General features: G+C 46.5%; 1 protein-coding gene across 3 annotated transcripts in view; it reads right to left on the bottom strand.

Moving 5' to 3' along the window:
- The window catches only part of LOC140649468 (uncharacterized), a 64094-nt gene that overhangs the window by 21336 nt on the left and 21412 nt on the right, over positions 1-21346 (bottom strand). Inside the window, exon 4 of one of the 3 annotated variants that reach the window (XM_072856723.1) lies at positions 130-180. The exons of 1 other annotated variant lie outside the window; for it this stretch is intronic. In XM_072856723.1, coding sequence (XP_072712824.1) covers positions 130-180 — 51 coding nt within the window. Of the gene's footprint in view, positions 1-129; positions 184-21346 lie in introns of all 3 variants that reach the window. One more of the 3 variants, XM_072856722.1, reaches the window with a different exon arrangement.

Here is a 21346-nt window from a genome sequence, read left to right on the forward strand (position 1 = left end):
GTTATGCAGCTGATCAAGCCACAGGAAACCTCCAGAAATAATCTTCTAGGCATAGATGTTCAAAGAGAATCACCACATTTAGATATATGTGGAAAGATGAAGGAACTGCACCAGAAGAGGGCAACTTACACGAATTTTAATAACTCTAGTCTTCGCTCCACAATTCTTCTTGAGCAGCATCTTCTGAAAGAGAAGTAGAATCCAGGGATTAGTAGCAGTAGCACGAGGGAACAGAGAGAGGAAGGTTGTAGGGAGTCTCTTTTCATCAACATTTAATTAGCAATCAAGATGGATAGATGGTTAAGTGAGATATGAAAGACTAAGAATTACCAGAGGTGGTCAAGTAATGAACCTAATCTGAGACTGTCTCGCCCAACCTGCACAGAGTCATTTGGCATTGGCTGATACCCTGGGTTTCGAAAGAAAGTACAAGAAATTTCATAAAGTGATGAACACCTGCCCAAAAGGATGTTTCCTAACTTCTGTCAATTAGTGGTTAGACTCTGTTCAGAAGTAGGTGAATTTATCTTCCTTCTACGAAGAAAAAAAGCAGTCTTTAATGTAAATGTGGACGTTCCCATTATTTATTTTCATTATGTTTATTTATTTAGAATTAAAAAACAAGGTAAAAAGCACCTGCCTGCAGTCCTAAATCCCTTTGCCATATACTGTAAGAGCCATTAAAGTTGTCATAACATACGAACCGCACAACTTGGCAAACAGGATATACTTAAAACAGCAATTACTCTGTGCAACTACAGAAATAATCAGGTGAGTTGCAGCTCCATCCCAGTTCTGAGGCAGCACTTTGAAAGTTGGCAAGTGAATAAAATCACTTTCCCCTCAAAAAACTTTCCAAAAAAAACCCAGGCTTCAAGAGAGAACAGTTTTTCCATACAGAATTACTTCAACTACATTTTCATAGTGAAAAACTTGGTGGTGGAGGCATGTAAGGAAGAAACTTCTCCATCAGCTTTTGAAAGAAATAATAGATTCCCTCCTGACTGTTTTCTACCCTTTTCCGGTTGGAAAGCTGTGTGAAGTGTGGGAAAACACTCCTCCCTGCTTTAACAAAGCAACTAAAGTGTTTCTCAGATTAAGTTCTTAACACAGAAGACCTGTGGAAAGACATCCCACCATCTTACCAATATGGACAGTAAACAGTGAGACCTTTCTACTTCCTCTCCCCTTTTGTTTGTAGTCTTCCTGCTTTTTCCAGTAGAAGGCAAGATAAAAGCAACACAGTAAAGGAAGCCTTGGAAACTCAAAAAGTTTAAAAAACCCCAAAATACACAAGCCACCCCAAAAAAACTCAGAAGAAAAAAACCCCAAAACTGAAGACAGTGCTCAGGTGAAGGTATATATTATTTTTCCAGTAGAAAGTACTGCTGGCGGAGTGGGGGGAGAAGTCCCACTCCTCCACCATCTTCTGTCATTCTACACTCCGTGAGCATGTCTGCAGTGCCAATCCACACAGCTGCCCAAAACTTGGAGAGGGGGTTGGAGACCCATCCACCATTTCTACACGCACCAGCCTCTTGGATCTAAAATCCAGCCCTCAGCACACTCACGGCCCACTTACATGCCTGGAAAAGAGACTGGCACTGCAGCAAGTCTTGAAACTTGTACATGGGTAGTTCGGGGCCTGAGGAAAGCTCATTTCACTGTCCAAGCATGCATGGGGGAGCAGGGAGGTGCTGCAAGGATTTTGAGTTTTTTCTCTGAATCCTTTTGCAGGTGAATCCCAATGCTGCCTTTATTATTCAAAGGGCTCAACAGTAGCCATGCCTGATGCCTCTGCCCCCATGTCTGACCTGGCAGCACAGGCTGCCCTGTCAGCGCACCACCAGGGTTTCTAACCTAAAAGGACCCAACAGGTCTTTGCACAAACCTGGTAGAAGGAGACAAAGGGAACTGCTGAACTGAACTAACACAAGCCTGTGCTGTCTGACTAAGCAAGTAATTCTCCGGGAATTCCTATAAAACAACACAGGGCTTCGTTCCCAGCCAGGCTGCAAGGCAGTTATTGTAAGGCTGGTATTTACGGTGAGGTTACTGCCTTTCTTGAGACCCCCTGCAATCACACAGTGAAAAAGACTGAGGAGGAAGGAGAACTTGGTGGGGCTGAGAAACCCCAGGGGTGCAGGGAAGGGCAAAGTAAGGAGTTGTGATGTCTTGCAAAGTTTTGGTCTCTCCATAAGCTTTTCTTCTAGACTGCTGTGAAATGTTGGCTGGTGGGGATGAGGAAGGGTAAGCTAGATAGCTCAAGCCACAAGCCCACTGGTGGGATAAAATGTGCGAGACAAAGTAGGGTCGAGCAATGAAAGTAAGAATCGGGACTCCGGATTTCAAGCCCCATCCTTTAGGGAAGAGCACTGTTACAGCAGGACATACCCTGCCGCATCCCATTTGACTACAAGTTGCGTGACTTTGGGCGAGACTCTCAGCTTCTCTAGGCTGCTGTAAAGCTGAGCTTTACAGTGGTACTTGGCTGAACCCCCAAGGATGAAGCAAGGCTGTCACACCAAATTCCACAGTGCCTCAGTAGCACCACAGGATCCTCTGCTGAAAGGGGAAAAGTATCTTTAAACACAACTCTGTCGGCCAGGGAGCAAGTACAACACCTTCCAGTACAGTCCAGCGCGATCCAATGCCTAGCGAGGTCCCATCCACAGATCCCCCGATGACTCCATCAGGGTGCAACAAAAGACATTATTTCCCAACTACAAATTAGCAGAGGCAGCAAGACCTTGAATTTACTCATCCTGGCCTTCTACTAAAATGCATAGGGAGGAACAACAGAGGCAGCAATTACAAGAAGATGACAAAGACTGACTGAGAAGTTTGAACTAGCCTGTGGGTAGATGGACAACCAGCCAGACTACCAAAAGGAATTCAAGTGCTCAGCTGTATCCCAAGTCCTACGCTTCTGGCAAAAAACAGAGGTGCTCTTTTAGCAATGCTGTTGTGATGAGCTTTAATCATATGAGGACCTTACCACTATTTGCACCATTGCTATGGTTCAAAGAGGTTGCATTATGCAGCAAGAGCAGGATGCCCTGCGTAACAATTTTTGTTACTTAATAGCGATCTCTGGTGTGCCTCTTGATGGACACAGTAGTAAAATGAAAACATGACATCTCATCCACAGGCTGTAATACTGGAGCATAAACCTCAGACGAAGCTCTCTGGAACTGCTGGGTTTTCCTGCTTCCACTTAGACTGGAAGTGGAACAAGACTGCTTGTGCTGCACTCTTCCAGCTTCAATGCAAGGGTCCAAGATCATCATAAGAGACAAAACAGAGGGAGGGAGAGAGAGCGTGCAAGCCAGCCACATGATCCTGCAGCTGAGAATGAATAAATAGAAGGCCAGTTATCGAATGTTATTCTATTTAATCAAATTGCTTCCACCTCACTTGCAGCCACACACTCTCTGCACCCAGCACAGTAAAGCCATGCTTTACAAAAAGTCAAGCATCTTTGCATGGTTTTCCATCCCTCAGTTTTCCCTTTCCTTGCCAAACCTGAGCGCAGACTTTCGGACGGGAGGCTAAAACGCAGTGCTGCTTAGCAACAGCCAGGGACTTTCCACACAGCCTCTCCTCATCCTCCCTCTGGAGACCTCCACGTCACAAGGCAGCCACAAGATGCAGCAACTCGTTAACTCCTATTTACACAGATACAAGGCAGAGCTGAAGTAACATTTATTTGGCTACATGACTTGCAGTAGCCTAAAGCCAGGGGGAGTGGTCTATAAGAAGAGTGACATGTTCAGTTTAGTAACCCCGGGATTATTCCTAACTAGTAGGCTAATCCGGAAGTGCAGTTTTATTTCTTTAAGTTATTTTTTGGGAGGTATGACAAGAGCAGCAGAGATTTGCCGAAGGTCATGGAGAACGTTAGCAGCAGAGCTGAGGATAATCCATAGGGTTTGGTTTCTGAGACTTTCTTCCACCTGCAGAAAAGGAAATGGAAGAAAAAGAGGCAGCGTCTGTGCTCAGCCTCCCTATTTCAATTAAAAAGTCCCTCCTGTTGGTCTCTGACAGAACTGCTGGCATCAGAGCTGAAACCTACAGCTTGGGAGCACTATTATTTGCACGAAGGAAAGTTTATTTTATGATCTGCTGTGGCTTCTACTTAAAAGGAGGAAATGACATGACTAAGGAAATGTGGAAAGTCTTTCTGAGGGCACAAGAGTTATGCCTCACTCAAAATAATGCTGAATTGGAACATTTTAGGGTTAAACTCCCAGAAAACAGCAGAATCAGTTCAGCCTAAGAACCCTCCCACCAATCTCACCTGTTATACAAATACTCTCTGCTCAGAACACAGTGATTGACTCCATCCTGGACCTGGATTCAAAAGAAAGTTGCAGGGACTGGAAATGATCACTTAAAGGGTTACATATTTACTGAATGACATGCAGTAATGAACCCCTGAACTGGCAACTGCAGCTTTGCTGCACATCACTGCCACATCAAAATACCACATCAAGAGCAGGGATGAACCACCACCCCTGCCTCTCTCTGAGCACAGCTCTCTAGTCCAGCCTTGCTTCAGGAGACATCTCCCATTAAGCAGTAGTGCTCCAAGTCCTCTAACACTGACTTGAGCAGTTCTGAACTAACCCAGGTGGTAAGTGGTGCACGCATGTATTCACTCATGCACACAAGTTACTGTATCTGGAACTATTGTGTACAAACTGCATCACCCAGATGATTGTAATATATATTAAGAAACAAAATACAGGTATTCTTAATGCAATGTCATTCTAGGAATAGTGAAGTCCGTAAGAAGGATGAATTTGTGTCACACTACTGCAACTGAAAAATAAATATTTAGAACTCTGGCAATGAACAGTTTAAAGGCAGGCATCACAGCTTAATTTTCAAATATTTAAGAGTGTGAAAAATCTCCTAAATCAGTGTACAATGCAAAATATCAGCTTGTATATTAATAAACACCTTTTGTCTTACATCTGCTTTTTATATGCAGATTTCTATTTTTAGAATGGTTTCATTTTCACTACCTCCATAGGACAAAGCAACAGCTCTTTTGTCTACTGGTGGGGTTTTCTTTCATTATTATTTAATTTTATTACCTGGTTGTAGTTTTAAACCTAAGGGTCTGTCTAGAGTTGGATGCAGTTTAACTACTACCATTTTTTTCAAACCAGTTCAGTCTACTTCATGCAAGAGAGCACAGAAACTCTCAGTTCAACTGAACTCATTTAATTCACAATAAATCAGCACACTTCATCAAATGCTACATACTGATATACAATCAGCTTGTTACAATTTAAGAATTTTGCAGGGATTTTCACTTGTTTGATGAGAAAAATTTAAAAATTTTAAAACATCTGTATTCAGTAACTGTGCTGTAACTTGACTCAAAGATCAGACTTTCAGAAGAACATCGAACAAGCCAGAAGTCTGCCTTTCCTTAGTTTTGCTGAGGACCCTCCACAGAAGGGCTGGTGCACTTTGAGTGAAGGTATAGACGTGTCTGTCACTTGTTGACATCTTAAAGCTCTTGACAGGATACAAAGTTTTAAGCAGACCAAGTTTTAAGAAAAAGTCTCTCCAGCTCCGTAACTCATTTTACTTCCATGCTGTTAACCCTACCAGTCAGTTTCCCAGTTGTCCAGAGTCTTCCAGGAACAACAAGGCAGACCAAGCTTGAATGTCTATCACAGAAGATAAATATAGAAACAGACTGATGTTGCTTTGTTTGTTCAGAAGAACTGAAAGAAGACACATTACAATGTGAAGAGAAACTGCACTCTAAGTTATAGCAGAAGACTGATGCAAAGGGAGAACCCATGCCCAGCGATGCAATGTCCATAAAGAGAAAAAATGACAACGAGGCAGCCAAGCAGCTCCATGGCCCAATAAGCAGAGAGCTGAAGGGTCCTCAACAAGATGCTTCTTGTGACAGGGAGGTGAAGCGGATGCTGGTGCAGAGGCAATGCCGATGTGTGAGCTCCAGCCCAACGCCACTCCCAGTGCACGAGCCGAGCTGGCCGGGGGAGGACTGCTCCATGGCCCCTCTCTCCTAGGAAGGCGTTTGAGAGCAAGGAGCCTGCCTGACCTCCTTCCCTACCAGCCCACCAGAGCTGGGTTTGGGCCAGGAGGAGCAGCCTTCCCCACCAGCCAGCTGCCGAACAAAGCCTGTCCCCTGCCCCACCACTGCTCAGGCAGGGAAAGCGTGCGGAGGGTTAAGGCACAGGGCATGGGCGCAGCTGCAGCGCAGTGGGCAGATGAGGTCAGGGTGCTGCACAAAGTGGCTATTGTGCAGCACACTGCGGCTGCAGGCTTCTGCTTGCCTGAGTCCCACCTCCATCCCATGGGGCAGACAGCTCGGGGTGGCCACAGAGGCAGGAAGCCCACAGCTGCTAGCCACCAGCGGGTGGGGAGACATGCATGCAGGCAAGCCAGTGGCAGCCTCACGCTACCAGCTAAGTGGGGGATTTCAGCAGGGCCCTTTTTACAGCACAGGCTGAATTAAAGGAAGGGCATCAGCTACCCTCAAAGGCAGCACTCCAACAAGCCAGACATGAAACCCCGCAAGGCCCCAGTCAGAGCTCAGCAGTGAGGCTGAAGCTTTCGGTGCCTCCCCAAAAGCTCCAGGCACCTCTGGGCTCAAACACTGCAGCCCAGTGCCCTCTGCTTTTGTAGACATCTCCCACCCAGGCAAGCCGTACTCCATGCCCACACAGCAGAGCATGAGGGAGCCGGGCCGTGGCTCCTGTCCTTTCGCCAACATGGTGATGGGTACTCTGCAAGTGGCAAAGCCAGGTCTGCCCTCGCAATCGGTTTAGGAGGATAACAAGCAAAACAAAAAACTTAAAGCTATTTTGTAGGTTGATTTTGGACTGGATTTTTAAATTCCTTGGTACTGAGCAGCGCTGCTAGGGCATGGGCATCACCTCTGAGTTCTGCAGTACAAAAACTGTAGGGAAAAAGAGTAGGTCACAGGCTCCTCCTTACTGCTGTAAAGCTGAAGCAATTCCAGCTGACCTTACCCCCCAGCCAGGCTCAGGCTCTCAGGCACACATGACTTTCATCAGCAGATAAACAAGGGGGCCAGGCCATCCCAGCAATCACCTGAGGGTACTCTGCATTTGCATCACTCCATGCAGCCCTCAGCCAGAGATGCCCCATGGCAGGGGAGCACCCACTGTCTGGGCCCAGGGGTGCAAGGCCACTACCCAGCACATCCACGTGCCAGATGCAGACACGAGCTCCCTGCCCAGCCCCTGCAGCAGCACAGAACCAGGAGGGCTGTATTTCAGCCACAGCCTTCAATCACAGTTATCATCTGTCACAGTCTGCAGAATGCTCCACCAAAAGTTAAACAGCCTCACAGCACTTTAAAATACAGGCTAATTCAAGTGGTTTGGCCAACAGTCCCCTCCTACAAAAACAAACCCCAGCATCTGGAGACTGTAAACTGTGGTGATACTGTGGAATATCCTGAAAAGCCTCTGAACTCTTTAGAAAGTTATTTCTATTTCATATTCAGTCGAATTAGTCATTAATGCTTTTTTTGCCACATTTATCCTCAATCTGAAACCCCTGCAAAACATCAACACATTTGGTCTCTCAGCACTGTCATAAAGGGCCCCTGTCTCTATCAGGCAGGGGAGCCCCAGTTTTGCAGGCAACACATCTGCCAGCAAGTGCCACGAATCCACAGCCTCCATTTAATGCAAACACTGACCACTTAGCACCTCTGGACAGGGCAGCAGAGGAAATGCTAATTAATAAGCAATCACTGAGAATAAATTCAAATTAAAAAAGAAAAAACAAACAAAAAACCCACTTACAAAACACTTACAAAAAACCCCACTTACACAAAAAAGTGTACTGCAGGGACTTGCCCGGGATCACACATTCAGCAAACAGTGGACCATGAAAACCACAACAAAATAACTTGTGGTCACCAAAATCCCCTCCAACATGATGTCATTAGTCACCTCATTTTGTGCACTCCTGGGAGGGGCTCAGCTGCCACTGCTAAAGAGAAATGGGTAAGAGCCTAGAGCAAATACAAAATGGCCCTGAACCACAGGTGAGTTAGCTGGCAGAACAGCAAGTCAATCTCACAAGTGACTGCTCTCTAAACAAGCACAAGCCTGTCACATCTCAGTCCAGAAGGATGTGCAGGTGATCACCGCAGAGTGGCACCAGGCTGCTGTGCCTGGTTGATACCTGCTACAGAAGAGTGAGTGTCAAAGCCTGGCCAGCAAGGTCTGCCACTTGGCAGAGCATCTGAATTCCTACTGTTCCCAAGGCCCAGAGAGCAGACAAAATTATTCAAATTACAGGCTGCTTTTTGAAGTTCTCCCTGAATATCACACTAGAGCCACAGCTAATGCAGACACAGCTACCTACTTACGCAGTTATGGTCTAGGCAGACTCTCTGCCTGTCTGTAGGTGACTGGTTTTCTACTGTTCCTCTGTCATCTTTGTGGCATACGGTCTCCAGATATGCTCTGGATCCGTACAGAAGCCCTGTCCCTCTAGGCACAGATAAAACGGGACAGATTTGCCCTGGCACTTTTACCACTAGCCCTTTGACTTGAATTTGGGGATGGAGGAAGTGAACACTCTGTATGGAGCATCTCTGGCTCAGCAGCTACTTCCCCTGCTGGTCTGGCAGAGTCTGAGTCTGCTGATCTGCAGGGTACATCAGATGGTTCATCTATTCACTCCTCGCCAACCCCAAATCCCTTGCTGAGTTTTCTTTGAGGCCTGGAAAAAATGCAGAGCTCCATGTGTGCAGGAAATAGACCTGACCAAAAACTCGAGCACCTGTGGAGTAACAAAAATATGAAGGGGCAGGATTCATTAACTCCCTATCACTCATCTGCACATGCCAAAGTTGCCAAACTTACCAAAGTTCAAATGCTGGGCTCGCCCCTCCTGCTCACTCGAGCCTGGAAAGGGAGGAGGGGTACGAAGGGACAGGGAGGTCTAGTTTCACAGCTGGCAAGCATGGTAGCAGCTCCTGAGAAAAAGCTTACAAAGCTTTTAATTCAGGGTTGCCAACGTGACTGTTTCCTCCCTTCATTCCTGGCCTTGGCTCCAAAGCTGTCCACAGGGAACATCCAGTCTAGTCTAACATATCATCTGATGTCTCTATAGTTTGTCTCACTTCTGCAGTCCCTGCTTGTGACTTAACTGAAGCCTTGGCTTGGACGTGACTCCAAAGCCCTCCCTCCCCATGGACTTTTGCCATAGACAGAGCTAGGGCAGAAGGCACGCTGCCTCCTGCAGCTTTATCCCCTTCCCCTCAGCTCTGCTGCTGCAGCACATGGGAGATGGCAGTACTGAGGGCTTGAAACAAGCAGCTCCAGATGCTTCCACCATTTGCTATTTAAATGCTGTCCCCAAGTGCACCAAGAAGGGGTTAAGACATTAGCATAAGTCAGGCAAGAGAGTAAACACAGTTCCCTCTAAGCAGGGAGACACAGAGAGGGCTCTGAAAGTCAGACAGCTGTATACCCTGGGAAAGGAAAGAAAAAATTAAAATCAGTAAAAGGTACAGACTCGTCAGCTGTGACATTACAGGGACACAAAGAGGAAGAGAATCCACAGATGGCTGCTCCAAACCCAAAGGACACAGGCACTACCAGAGTGTGCGCCGGATTACCTTTACACCATTCTCAGCTAACTGAAAAAACTACAAGACACTCTGAAGGCTCTGTGCAAGCCGCAGGGCCTCATGCATACCAGGCAGACAGTGAACAGCCTAGGCATCCAGGACATCAGATTTCCAGAAGAAAGTGCATGCTTGCACAGGTTCACCCGGGCAGAGGAAAGGATAGTTTCTTTTGCCACATGGAAGGCAAAAGAAAAAAAGCTCAGAATTGTTTCAAGTTTAGATTTTTAAGTCAATTTCTTCATGTTTTAGAGCTAACCTGAATGTTTTAGATGGTGATATCAAGTGTTCAAGGTTAAAGGTGAAAATTTTTGGCCCTGAATGCCTCTTTGTCAGCCCAAAAACCTGCCCTAGAGGGTATCGTTAGCACAAGGGACTTTTCAGGAGGTATAAAACCCACACTGTATCTATCTCTAATCCACCACAGAAAATGTCCAATGGAGATCAATGGGTTTGTCTGCAGAGAACCTGGAATATGCACCTTTTCAGCAGATTCTTAGCCAGAGGGTTGGTCTTAGTGGAGCTTCTCAAAAATAGGGCAACATGGGGTATACTCATTGCACTAAATCAGGAAAGGATTTTTCAGTGGCCAGGAAGGCAGGCGTGGCCTGCTCTTCATAAGGGAAACCTCAAAAGGTGACTCTGAATCGCCTCTCACTGTCTCTCCAGCTGAGTGCAAAGGACATTACCCTGTGGGAACCCTTGCCTTGGGTTCAGCCAGTATTGCTGGGAGCACTCAAAGGCAACTTTCAGCAGAACACACAAGGTCACGTCTTCAGATGAGAACTTGGATTTGTGGACAGTGGAGAAACTTTGAAAAAGCCAAATGCAAACTGACCACGTGAACAGCTCTGGGAAGCCAAAACAAGCCTGTCACAAACAAGCAAGCAAGCATCCCAAGCCATGGGGCTTGCTTAGGCTCCACAGAGTCTGAACGCAGGGCACAGAGCCCCACTCCTTCTCCTCCCAAGACACACACACATGTACATGTCATGTCTGCACAGCCCTGCAGCACACTTCAGCATCTTCTCCTTTCACATGACTATGCCTATTTGTGAGATCCCATTTGTTTGCATGAGCACATGAAAATAATTTTACATAAACAAGTACTATATTAGAAATTACAGGCCAGAAGATGATTGACAAACCAGAGAGACCATTTTTTGTCTTCAAATAGACATCCATGAAGTGGGAATAGTAGAACATTAATAACCACAGCGAGAAATGATGACATAACCCAACTGTTTCCACATTCCCCACCCTACCACCCACTTGTTCCCCTGCTCCCCCGCTCCACTGAACCTCACATACATGTTAGTGACAAGGGAACATGCTGAAGTGGCTGGCTAGCTAATAGGATAAAGGCCTCATACTCCAGGGAACTAATCCATTTATGCAGCACATAACTAACCACTGCACTCGGAGAACATTCTCCCATGCCCACATGCAGCAGTGCCTGCCCACACCTGCCTTGCAGCACAACACCACACAGCACATGGGGCCTGGGGTGGTGTCTGCGGGTTGAAGCTCAGAGCTTGTGATGGGGTTTGACCTACCAACTTTGAAAGGGCCAGCCTAGGCCTGTACCCATGTGAACAGCCTGCAAGGATTTCAGAGGAGCCAGTATCCCCCACCTGGTGCTTTGTCCTTCCTCTTAAGTAGGTATATGGTTCCCTTCAGCGCTGGTGATCAGCACTCATGGATTCTGATACCCTGTTGCATCCCCTTTGTTCACATCCTCATGGCTGCACATGGCTTAAGATGGCACAGAAGCTGGTCCGGGGAAGCTTCCCCAACACAAGAAGCAATACAACTAATTTGGCAAACAGTGCTTTACCCTGGACACTTCAATACGCTGAGCTTCAGCATCTCCACTTGTCCACAGGTGCCACCACAGGATACACATTACTCCTGCCAACTTTTTGAACCTCCCCTATACAAGAGCAGTGATGTGCCAGCTCAGAGCCAGAAGCAGGCCACTACCCTTCTGAACAGGTGTTAGCAGAGCACAGCAACCCTTAGAGCTGTGCATGAACAACTAGTTGGAGAACTGCTGACCTCATGTATGCCACTCCATTGTCTTGTCATCAAGATCCACTTTCCAAACAGCTGGAAATAAACCTTCAACTCCATAGCCTGTAAGATCCATATCAGAGCCTGTATAACACATGCCAGTGCTCATAACATACCATCAATTTTAACACAGAAGTCATTTTGGTGTTCCCTTTTTTCAGTTCAGGATTTTGGCCTATCTCATGCTTATGAAATGGTCATGTCCTAGGACCAAGAGGGCTCATTCACCCACCACACTGGAGAAGAGCAAAAGTTCAGATCATCTCATTAAAAGAAGAAAGAGCAGAGTACAGAGGCATAACTGAATGTCTCAAGGCCAAGTTCATTAAGATCCTCTGTGCAGAGAAACATTGATAAAAGAAAAATTTATACCACATTTATACAAATAGTTTTGAGAGTGTTTCAGTGATTTGGATGGTTGCATCTGGAAAGCAAATGAACCAGTGTCTTAACTCAGTACAGAGTTTTATACAGCGGACCAAGCAACATAGGCAAGTCTCACAGTTGCAGCAGTAGTTACTGCTGCTTTCTACTTCTAACCCTACCAGCAGCCACATCATGAGATAGCAATCTGATTTTTTTCAGCTTCTTGTGGTTTACCATTTCACTCATCTCTAGGGTCCTTCCATAGGCTGTTTAGCATAACTGCCCATAGTAAATGAGCCTGCAAAATGCAGACGGGAAGAATTAGCACATCAAAAATGCCTTTCACACTTCTTGTAGCAGTCAGACTTGAAAAGAACATTAGGTGTATGATGAAAGAAAAGATACAAGAACACTAAAAAGATGTCATACTAGAAGTCTCTCTGCCGAAAAAACATTTTCCAAGAGCACCACTTCCACTGCTCATAATTACACTCATTCCTCTAACAACACTTAGAAACTAACAGAGCTGGCCATGTTATTCAAAGGATGACAGGAAATTATACTAAACTGAAAACAAGTTAAGAGCTTGATTTGATAGCACATCAAATTCAGAACTACAATGAAAATACATGTATCATGAACTCACTGTGCTATTTCAATCAGAGCTCTGAACAAAGCACCACAGCTTAGGTTTCAAGACTTACATTAAGGTATGCTCAATATACAGTCTTATCTAGCCAGGTACACCACATTCTTACATGAGGCTTGTCTGTCTTTCCTGTACATACAGAAAACAATAGCAGTAACAGACTTTCCTGAAGAAACCCAGGGCATTCCCTGACCTATGGCAGTTTCCCCAGCTGCAAACAACATCTCCTGTAATGTAACAAGTAACAGGTTTACAGCAGTAAGAAAATCAGACATCTGACTGGCTCCATTTTAAAGATATTTCTACCTGTACTAGGAACTGCACAGATCCACTAGCTTTGCAATTTGGAAAATGATTTGTTAAACTGTTCCTTGTTTCCTAATCATATTATGCCCACATACTGTCACGCCAGAGCCTATAGGGCTGTCTGATGAGCCTCTGAAGCGATATGCAAGATAGGGAGTTCCTACAGTCTCCACAGGTAGGCAAAAGACTTACCTATGCTGTCAAAAATAAGTATGCTTACAATAAGATTGCAAAGTAACTTGCAAAGTGATTCAGGGTTTCATCTTTTGTGTAACTGTTCAACCTATTTTTTCCATAATCAAACACATGAAGGTGAAATTATAGCTTGCAAGAATATGCCAGGATTTTAACACACAAACACATTTTTAGAATTAAAAATATAGTTTGCCCTAGCATAGAAATGACCACAGTCTTCCCATTTATATTACATTCCTAACACTCTAGAGGATTCCCAGTTTTGCAAATTCATTCCTATGGAAGTTGTTTTGCATAGCAAAGTCCAACAGGAGATTGAAAAGATTATTTTCAATAAGGAAAACCAGCAAACTGAATAGGGTTTCTCTTAAGTATCTTCATTTGTGCTTTTAATTTACCTGTGGCGCCCAGGACACCTATCCTTTTGAAGCCTTCAATTTATAAAAATGTAATATATGTTATATGTTTTTGGCTTGGAGAGGGAAGGTTCGTCTCTGACTTACCGGTCATCATTTCCTCAAAACCAATTGCAGCTCAACAAGAAATGTGTATCTGGGAACACAGCCCTGGGGAAGGGCAGGGAGTTTTAGAAGTGAGTCTGCTCTGGTTTAACTCAGTCTCCATCTACATGAGAAGTAGATGCCTCTATTGAGTGCCTCCTCCCACGAGATGAGCTGTGGACCAATGCCCAAAACTCCCATTGACATCAACAGGCTGAAAGAAAGCGCAAGCAGAGCCCAGCAGTTGGGTTCTCATGTAAGCCAACAATGGAGAGGCTATTCAGAGCAAAGGCAGAAAATCAGAGCTAAACCCCAGCCCACGCCAAGGACAGCTGTGTTGTTGACAGCCAGGCTGGCTATTCTACCATGGAAAGCTTGTCTCAAAAACAGTATTTCCTAGAGTGTTTACTCTAGTCACAGGCTTGGCCTTAAAAGATCAGCCAGCTTCTGCCCATTGAACAGTAATGGCTGCTGTGTTTTCAAGTCTCGGACATGCTCTAGGACAAGCTGCTTGCTTTCAGTCTGCAGTGGCAAAACTGGAGCACAAAAGCCCAATATTAGTAGTTAATCTGCACCATCACATGACCGCCCTGTTTCTGCTGTTTCCAAACCCGCACTACCACCTCCCTCCTTCCTTCTCACTCAAGGGCACTGCCCCACAGGGAGACTGCAGGGTGAAAGCACACCTGTGTCACCATTCAAACACCAGTGCCAAGCCGTGCTGGATGAGGAAGGTGTCCTACTTCAGAGATATGGGACTATGCAATGCCAGCACAAACTAAAGGGAAAGACAAGCTCTTGCTTTCCATTCCTTGCTACCATTGCTTTGTGTAGTACTTTGAACAAGGCTCTTACTATCTGATTTTTAAGCAGTAGCAGCCCCTGTTATCTTGTGGGCACCAATTTCTAAGAGACTGGTCACTTGTGTAAGTGCTTAAGCTGGGAATTCAATGCTTAGTGGTGGTGGTAGGGTAGCGACAAAAGAAAAAGCCTAACCTATCTCTTCCACTCATTTCAGTTTCTTAATCTATATAATAAAGTCAGAAAAGCAAGCAGAAAACTGCCACCACCATCACATGCTCTCTGGACTACATGAGGAATAACCAGCTTGGTTCCAAATAGCCATTTACCCTTTCCAGTCTCCTCAAGCTCACCTCTCTGATCCTCCAAAGTAGTAAATTGTAAGGCTTTCTCCTTTTCAGATGTTGCTACCATAAGCAAAAGATGTAACTTATCATGCCTGAAGAGAGATCCATTCACCTACAGACCAAATACAACATGGGCAGTGACAGCATATGGTGAAGCCGCCTGCAAACTCCTTTTCTCCCCAGGCAACGATGAGATATTTGTATCACAATGAGCCACATGCTGAGGGAGGAGTGGGAAGGGAGAGGTATCTGGCCAACTCAATAGCCACATTGGGACCCAACCCAGGCAGCCCTTCTAGTCCAGACACACCAAGGCTGGGGGTGGTGAGGACAATCCAGCCCTATTCCAGAGGACAGCACTGTAGAGAAGGTCCTGACCTTCACTTCCAAGCAACATCTACTAACTGGTCTTGCTAGAAAGTATAAACAGGTTGCAGCAAAACTTACTAATCTGCCAGGCCCTTGAGGCTACTTGGGTTGAATTCAGAGAGTGGGAAAGAGAATGTGCCAGCATTATCCTTCTGCACTGTACTGTATCAAAACAAGAAACAAAACATCCTTTGGAAAACCTTCTTCAAAAAGGATCTGCAACAGCCAATGCAGAAGAGAGAGCAGGGATATGCTGCAGGATGGCCACCCTTGGGATTGCCACTCTTGGCTATCCAACCCAGCGCCCACTCTGTGACTACCATTCACCCCCCTTCAAATCACATTTTAACCAATTGTGTTGTTGCTGCAGTTAGGATCTCTAGGTTTTGCTGAGTGATGGTCTTTGTGGCCTGCTGGCAGCCCAGCATAAACCACTGCCAATAGATATGGGAGACTGGGCTTTTCCTTCTATTAGTTCAGTAGGAATTACTCTCTGTGGAGCTTTGAGAGAAAAATGCTAAAGAGATTAAGACCCAAGCCTTGTCCATTCACATGCAGAGATTCTGGCAGCCACTTCCAGGTGGGAGCACTTTTTTTCTTCTTCAAAATTTGCTCCCTCCAGGCCTACCTACCCCTCAGAGTCACACCAAGAGTTCAAGCCTCACACAGTATCACCAGCATCACTCAGGACTTCTCCCTAAGTCACATCCCAAGGACACATGCCAGTGGGGCCCATATGCCCATTTGATCTCCTCTCTCTGGTCTGCAGCCAAAGAATCAGCTTTAGTCTAATACCTTCTTACCAGGCTTTAGAGCTTAGAGAAAAAAGAAAGACAGCAGGGTTGGGAAGGTAGCCAGCAAGCCTGCCAATCTAAATGATAAGCCGTTGGCTTTAACCTCGGGCTCATAATTTACTGCCACTGGTGCCAGGTGCTATTATTGTCCCTTTGGGAATCTTAATACAACAAAATGACTCTCTAGCTCTGTTGCCCCCCATTCTTACCCTCCTCTTCCCCTTCCTATCCCACAGATCTCTTCTGCCTTCAACACATACTCTCCCAAGCTTCGGCCACATGTAATTTTCTTCCCTCATCTTCCTTTTCCTCAGCCAAGCTCTCTGGTGCACTCCAAATCACTCTGACCAACCTAATCCCCACTCTCTTTCCTGATCCAAAGCAGAACCTCAAGGAACCAGGTTTCAGATATTTCAGTGGATGTTGTAGCTACTGGCTTACGCTTGGAGACAGCCCAGGTGGTACTCAGGCCCCATGGTAGTCCAAATAGCTGTATTCACCAACATGCAAGCTCCCAGGAAGAGAAGGCAAAGGTACATGGCCAGATACTCAGGGAAAAAGATAGTGCTTCTGTTTGGAAATATTTATCTCATAGTGGCTTACTCATCCATCTCCCCCTTGAACTGTTACCCCTTTGCATGCGTTACAAAACCAGATCAAAAATGCACTCAGGTAAAACAAGAAAGGTAGGGATTAAGGGAGAAGAGCAGAAGTGTTTCGCCCTAGGAATGGACAAGCCAACACACTCTGTGCCAGGGCTGACACAATGGTGTAAGAGGTCCAAGGAGAGATGTGTGATCAGAATGAAAGTCTGCTAGCACCACACTTGAAAGGTGAGCATAGTAGCAACAGACAGCATGGTGCAGGACAGAAGCGCCACACAGAACTGGAGAAGACTTGCACAGAAATTAATTCTGTATTTCAACAATTTACAGAGAACATAGAACGTCATAGAGCAGCTGTTGATGTACAGGCTGGATGAGCAGACAGTGAGGTGAACCAAAAACTGGGTGCACAGCCAAGCTCAGAGGGTTGTGATCAATGGCACAAAGTGTAGTTGGAGGCCAGTAATTAGTGATGTACCCCAGGGGTCAACACTGGATACACTCCTGTTCAACATCTCCATTAATGACCTGGATGATGGAGCAGAGCGTACCCTCAGCAAGTTTGCCGATGACACAAATCTGGGAGGAGTGGCTGATACTCCAGAGGGTTGTGCTGCCATCCAGAGAGACTTCGACAGGCTGGAGAAATGGGCTGACAGGAACCTCATTAAGTTCAACAAGGGGAAGTGCAAAGTCCTGCACTTGGGGAGGAACAACCCCAAGCACAAGTACATGCTGGGGCCCACCCATCTGGAAAGCAGCTTTGCAGAAATGGATCTGGGGGTCCTGGTGGACACCAGATTGAACATAAGCCAGCAATGTGCCCTTGCTGTGAAGAAGGTGAATTGTATCCTTAGCTGCATTAAGAGGAATGTTGCCAGCAGGGCGAGGGAGGTGATCCTTCCCCTCTACTCTGCACTGATGAGGCCACACCTGGAGTACTGCGTCCAGTTCTGGGGTCCCCAGTACAAGAGAGACATGGAGCTACTCGAGAGTGTCCAACAGAGGGCCACAAAGATGATTAAGGGACTGGAACATCTCTCCTGTGAGGAGAGGCTGAGAGAGCTGGGACTTCTCAGCCTGGAAAAGAAAAGGCTCAGGGGGATCTTATCATTGTGTACAAATATCTGAAGGGAGGACGGAGCCAGGTGCTTTTCAGTGGTGCCCAGTGCCAGGACCAGAGGCAATGGGCACAAATTGAAACACAGGAGGAGGTTGCCTCTGAACATCAGGAAACACTTTTAATGTGAGGATGCCTGAGCACTGGCACAAATTGCCCAGGAAGGTTGCGGGGTCTCCATCCTTAGACATGTTCAAAAGCCATCTGGACATGGACCTAGGCAACTGGCTCTAGGTAACCCTGCTTGAGCAGGGGGGTTAGACAAGATGACCTCCAGAGGTCCCTTCCAACCTCAAACACTCTGTGAGAATGCTTTAACCTCTGTCATGCTGATTGATGCTGAAAGCTTAGAATCAGGACTAGATTATCCTACCTGCCTTGTCCTTGGCATTTACAAGCGGGCACCATGGCAGCAGGCGAGCCTTACTGTCAATGAAGTGACAACATAGTCAACTCACTTGCATCCTTCAGGAAAGGAGAGGAAATCATTACCTTTTCTAGGAAGCAGCTAGGCAAAGTTCTACACAGGTTACTACTCTTATGGTTCGATTCATCCAGCCCTGGCAGCACACAGGCACTTCCATTACAGCACGCTTTTGCATGGATTAGATAACCATCTAGGGAACATTTAGGGTACACAGAGAAAGAGACAGAGGTATCTGCTGCCTGGCAGAGTCATAATCGCCTCCTCAGGGCAGGGTGGGGTTCCTCATGCCTTCCCTCACTATTGAGTCTCTGAGTCTCTTCCCACCCTCCCTCTCTTTGCCACTGTCAGACTACAAATGCCTTAATCAGCAAGCCAGACATCAGCTGGGTGGCACTGAGCCAAAGAGTCTTTATAACAGACATCAAACCAGAAGAGAACATCTCCTCAGCTCCTCCAAAGGCACAAAGAACGAGACGCCTCTGCCATGCCCCATCACCCACTCACATGGTACATGTCTATAGAGTCCCAGAGCCTCCTGCTACAGAACTACATCCTTGCAGGCAAGTAGACCAGACAATCTAATCAATCTTTTTCAGCCCCAAACTTTCTCATGCTAGGATTGCCTCGCAGCAGCCAGGCATAGCATTTGTTTTGCTGGCTACTTCAGTGCCAAATGCTGGCAGGGGTGAGATAGACAGGGGCTTCTGTGCTGGAGGAACAGCTGTTGTAGAATATTTCTGGGGGTGAAAAATAAAAGCAGAATTGCAGGAGGTTACCAGAAGCAGGATTTCTCATTCTGTAATGGCGCAATCAGTTTCTGCAACAGTTTCCTTATTACATTGCTTCAACGAGCACTCTACTGCAGCCAGGGACAAAGAACTGCTATGGCCCAACTTTTCACACCTGGGAGAGACAAGTTCTGGCACTGGGCCCCTTAGGAAATGGTGTAAGCCGTTATGCTCAGCACAGGCCCCTGAACTCTGTTCAGCCACTCTGGAGAGTGAGGCCCAGGGAAGAGACAGTGATGAAACTACCACCAGGACCACCAGTGGGTTTTCCAGCACCCCCTCGGCACAGGGGCAAGCTCAGATAGGCAAACAGATGATAACAATTTTCAGGAACTGACAAGGCCTGGATTCAAATGGGAGGCCAAGAGGTGAAAAGGACTCACGAGCTCACACATCCTCTATCTGGAAGCTATTTGTCAAGTCCTGGAGAGACAGGCAAGGGCAAAGCCCAGCTGTGCTAAGGATATGGAAATCTCACCCTGGAGCCATTAGTAGCCCAAAGCCCAGACCCCAGCATGCCAGGGGTCACACACTAGTCCTTGGTCACGTGTGGCGAGTGCAGTCCTGCAGCCTCTGTGCAACCAGTATCAGCCTAAAGAAAGCTTTCAGTGCCGATCACCCTACCAGGCCCAGTCCAACCAAAATGCCAATATTCAAATATTCAGCAGAAGGACTAGCATCCAAATGCTCGTACAGGATGCATTTTTCTCTTCTGTGCTGGCCTTTTTCATCCTAGGATCTCAAAGCATTTTAAATAATGCATTAAGCCTCCGTAAGACAATGGAAGCTAGATATTATCTACTCATACATGCAGGCAAACCAGAGCAGAAGGGTTTCACAACTTGCTCAGACCTACCTAGTGACTTTGTAGCATAACTGGAAATATACCCATGTACCCAAACTCTCTGCCTTGTACTTTAAAGCAATGCTTTCCTTACCAGCCACCTATGTGCACATAAATGAGGGCAATTTGGATTTCTCATCCTGCCAACCCAAAGCTGCTGTCCTCCAAGAGAGATCTCTTACGATCTCTCTCCCTGTAAGTGCTGCACTCTGACTTCTCAAGCTGCTGAAAGATTTCAAAGGAGCTCCAGCCAGTCCCACTAAACAGTAGAGGAGGATGGACCCTTTACTTCCTCTCTGTTTACACAACATGCCAAGACCAATTACTCTCATCCTCTGGGAATGAGCTCAGCAGCTCCAAGGAGTCTTTGTGACACCCTGGACTTCCTTACACCTCAGCCGACCCTTGCGTCCCCTGGTGCCTTCACCTCAAGCCATCAAAGGATGTCCCTGCTCTCCTTGAGCTCGTGCTCTCAGCATTGCCAAAAAAGTCAGATCTGCTGAGGTTAGCAGGGTGGCAGCAGCCCCAGTCTTTCTAGGACATGCACGGCCTTCATTAAATAGCAAGTGGCTGGCAGCAGGGCCTGTGTGTAATGAGGCTGCTGTCTAAGGACCATGATCAAGGGGCAGCTGGGAGAGGGCATTCACTGCAGCAACGTGGGTGTCTGCACGAGCCAGGGTATTTCTGCCCAATTAGGGGAAAGAAAGGAAGAAGTCTTCTGAGCTAATTTTCTAGTCCTTTGGAGGAATGAAGAAAAGCACATATTGAATTCCCCTCACTCAGCCTCAATAGGGAAGAGGCTGGGTGGCCAGCTGACCACCCAGCCAGGGTGGGAAATACACCCACCAACTGTCCAAACTCATGGCTGGGGCACAAAAGGGCACAATCACACTGCCCCGTGAAGCCGGAAAGGCATGGCCTGGCACCTAACCAGAAGGGGACTTTTTAAACCTGCTCTGTGCATCCTTTCCTGCTGAGGGAGACTGAACTCAAAGGCCCAGATGGAGATTTCCATTTATCCACAGGCCATGGAGGTAGAAGCACAGCAATTCCCTAACCCCTTAAAAGCACTCAAATTGCCCCCAACCCACTTGTTGCTCCCAAATTTGCTCCCCTTCCTTACCAAAAGGCACCAAAATCACTAGAACACAGGAAGACATTTGGATACCACATGCCACTGATCCATGGCCTTCCTGCAAAAGCTGCCTTGTCTGTTCAACCCTAAGAATAGCTTAAGCATCCCCACACAGAGCCACACCACACCACAACTCTGGACCAATTTTCCATCACCATCCAACATACACTGGATTTGATGCAAAGACAAAGCACTTGGCAGCTCTTCACCCACCCTTGAGTAACCCATACCACATCACACACCCAAAAGTATCTTCTTGTCTCAGAACACATTTTCTCTGGCACAAATTAATCTTGCCTGATACTCTGTCATCTGTCAGCTTTGTAGAGACACAGGAATGGGAAGTAAGGCTTAGGGACA

This window comes from Ciconia boyciana, chromosome 3 (genome assembly GCF_034638445.1).
Source record: "Ciconia boyciana chromosome 3, ASM3463844v1, whole genome shotgun sequence".
Taxonomy (NCBI): domain Eukaryota; kingdom Metazoa; phylum Chordata; class Aves; order Ciconiiformes; family Ciconiidae; genus Ciconia; species Ciconia boyciana.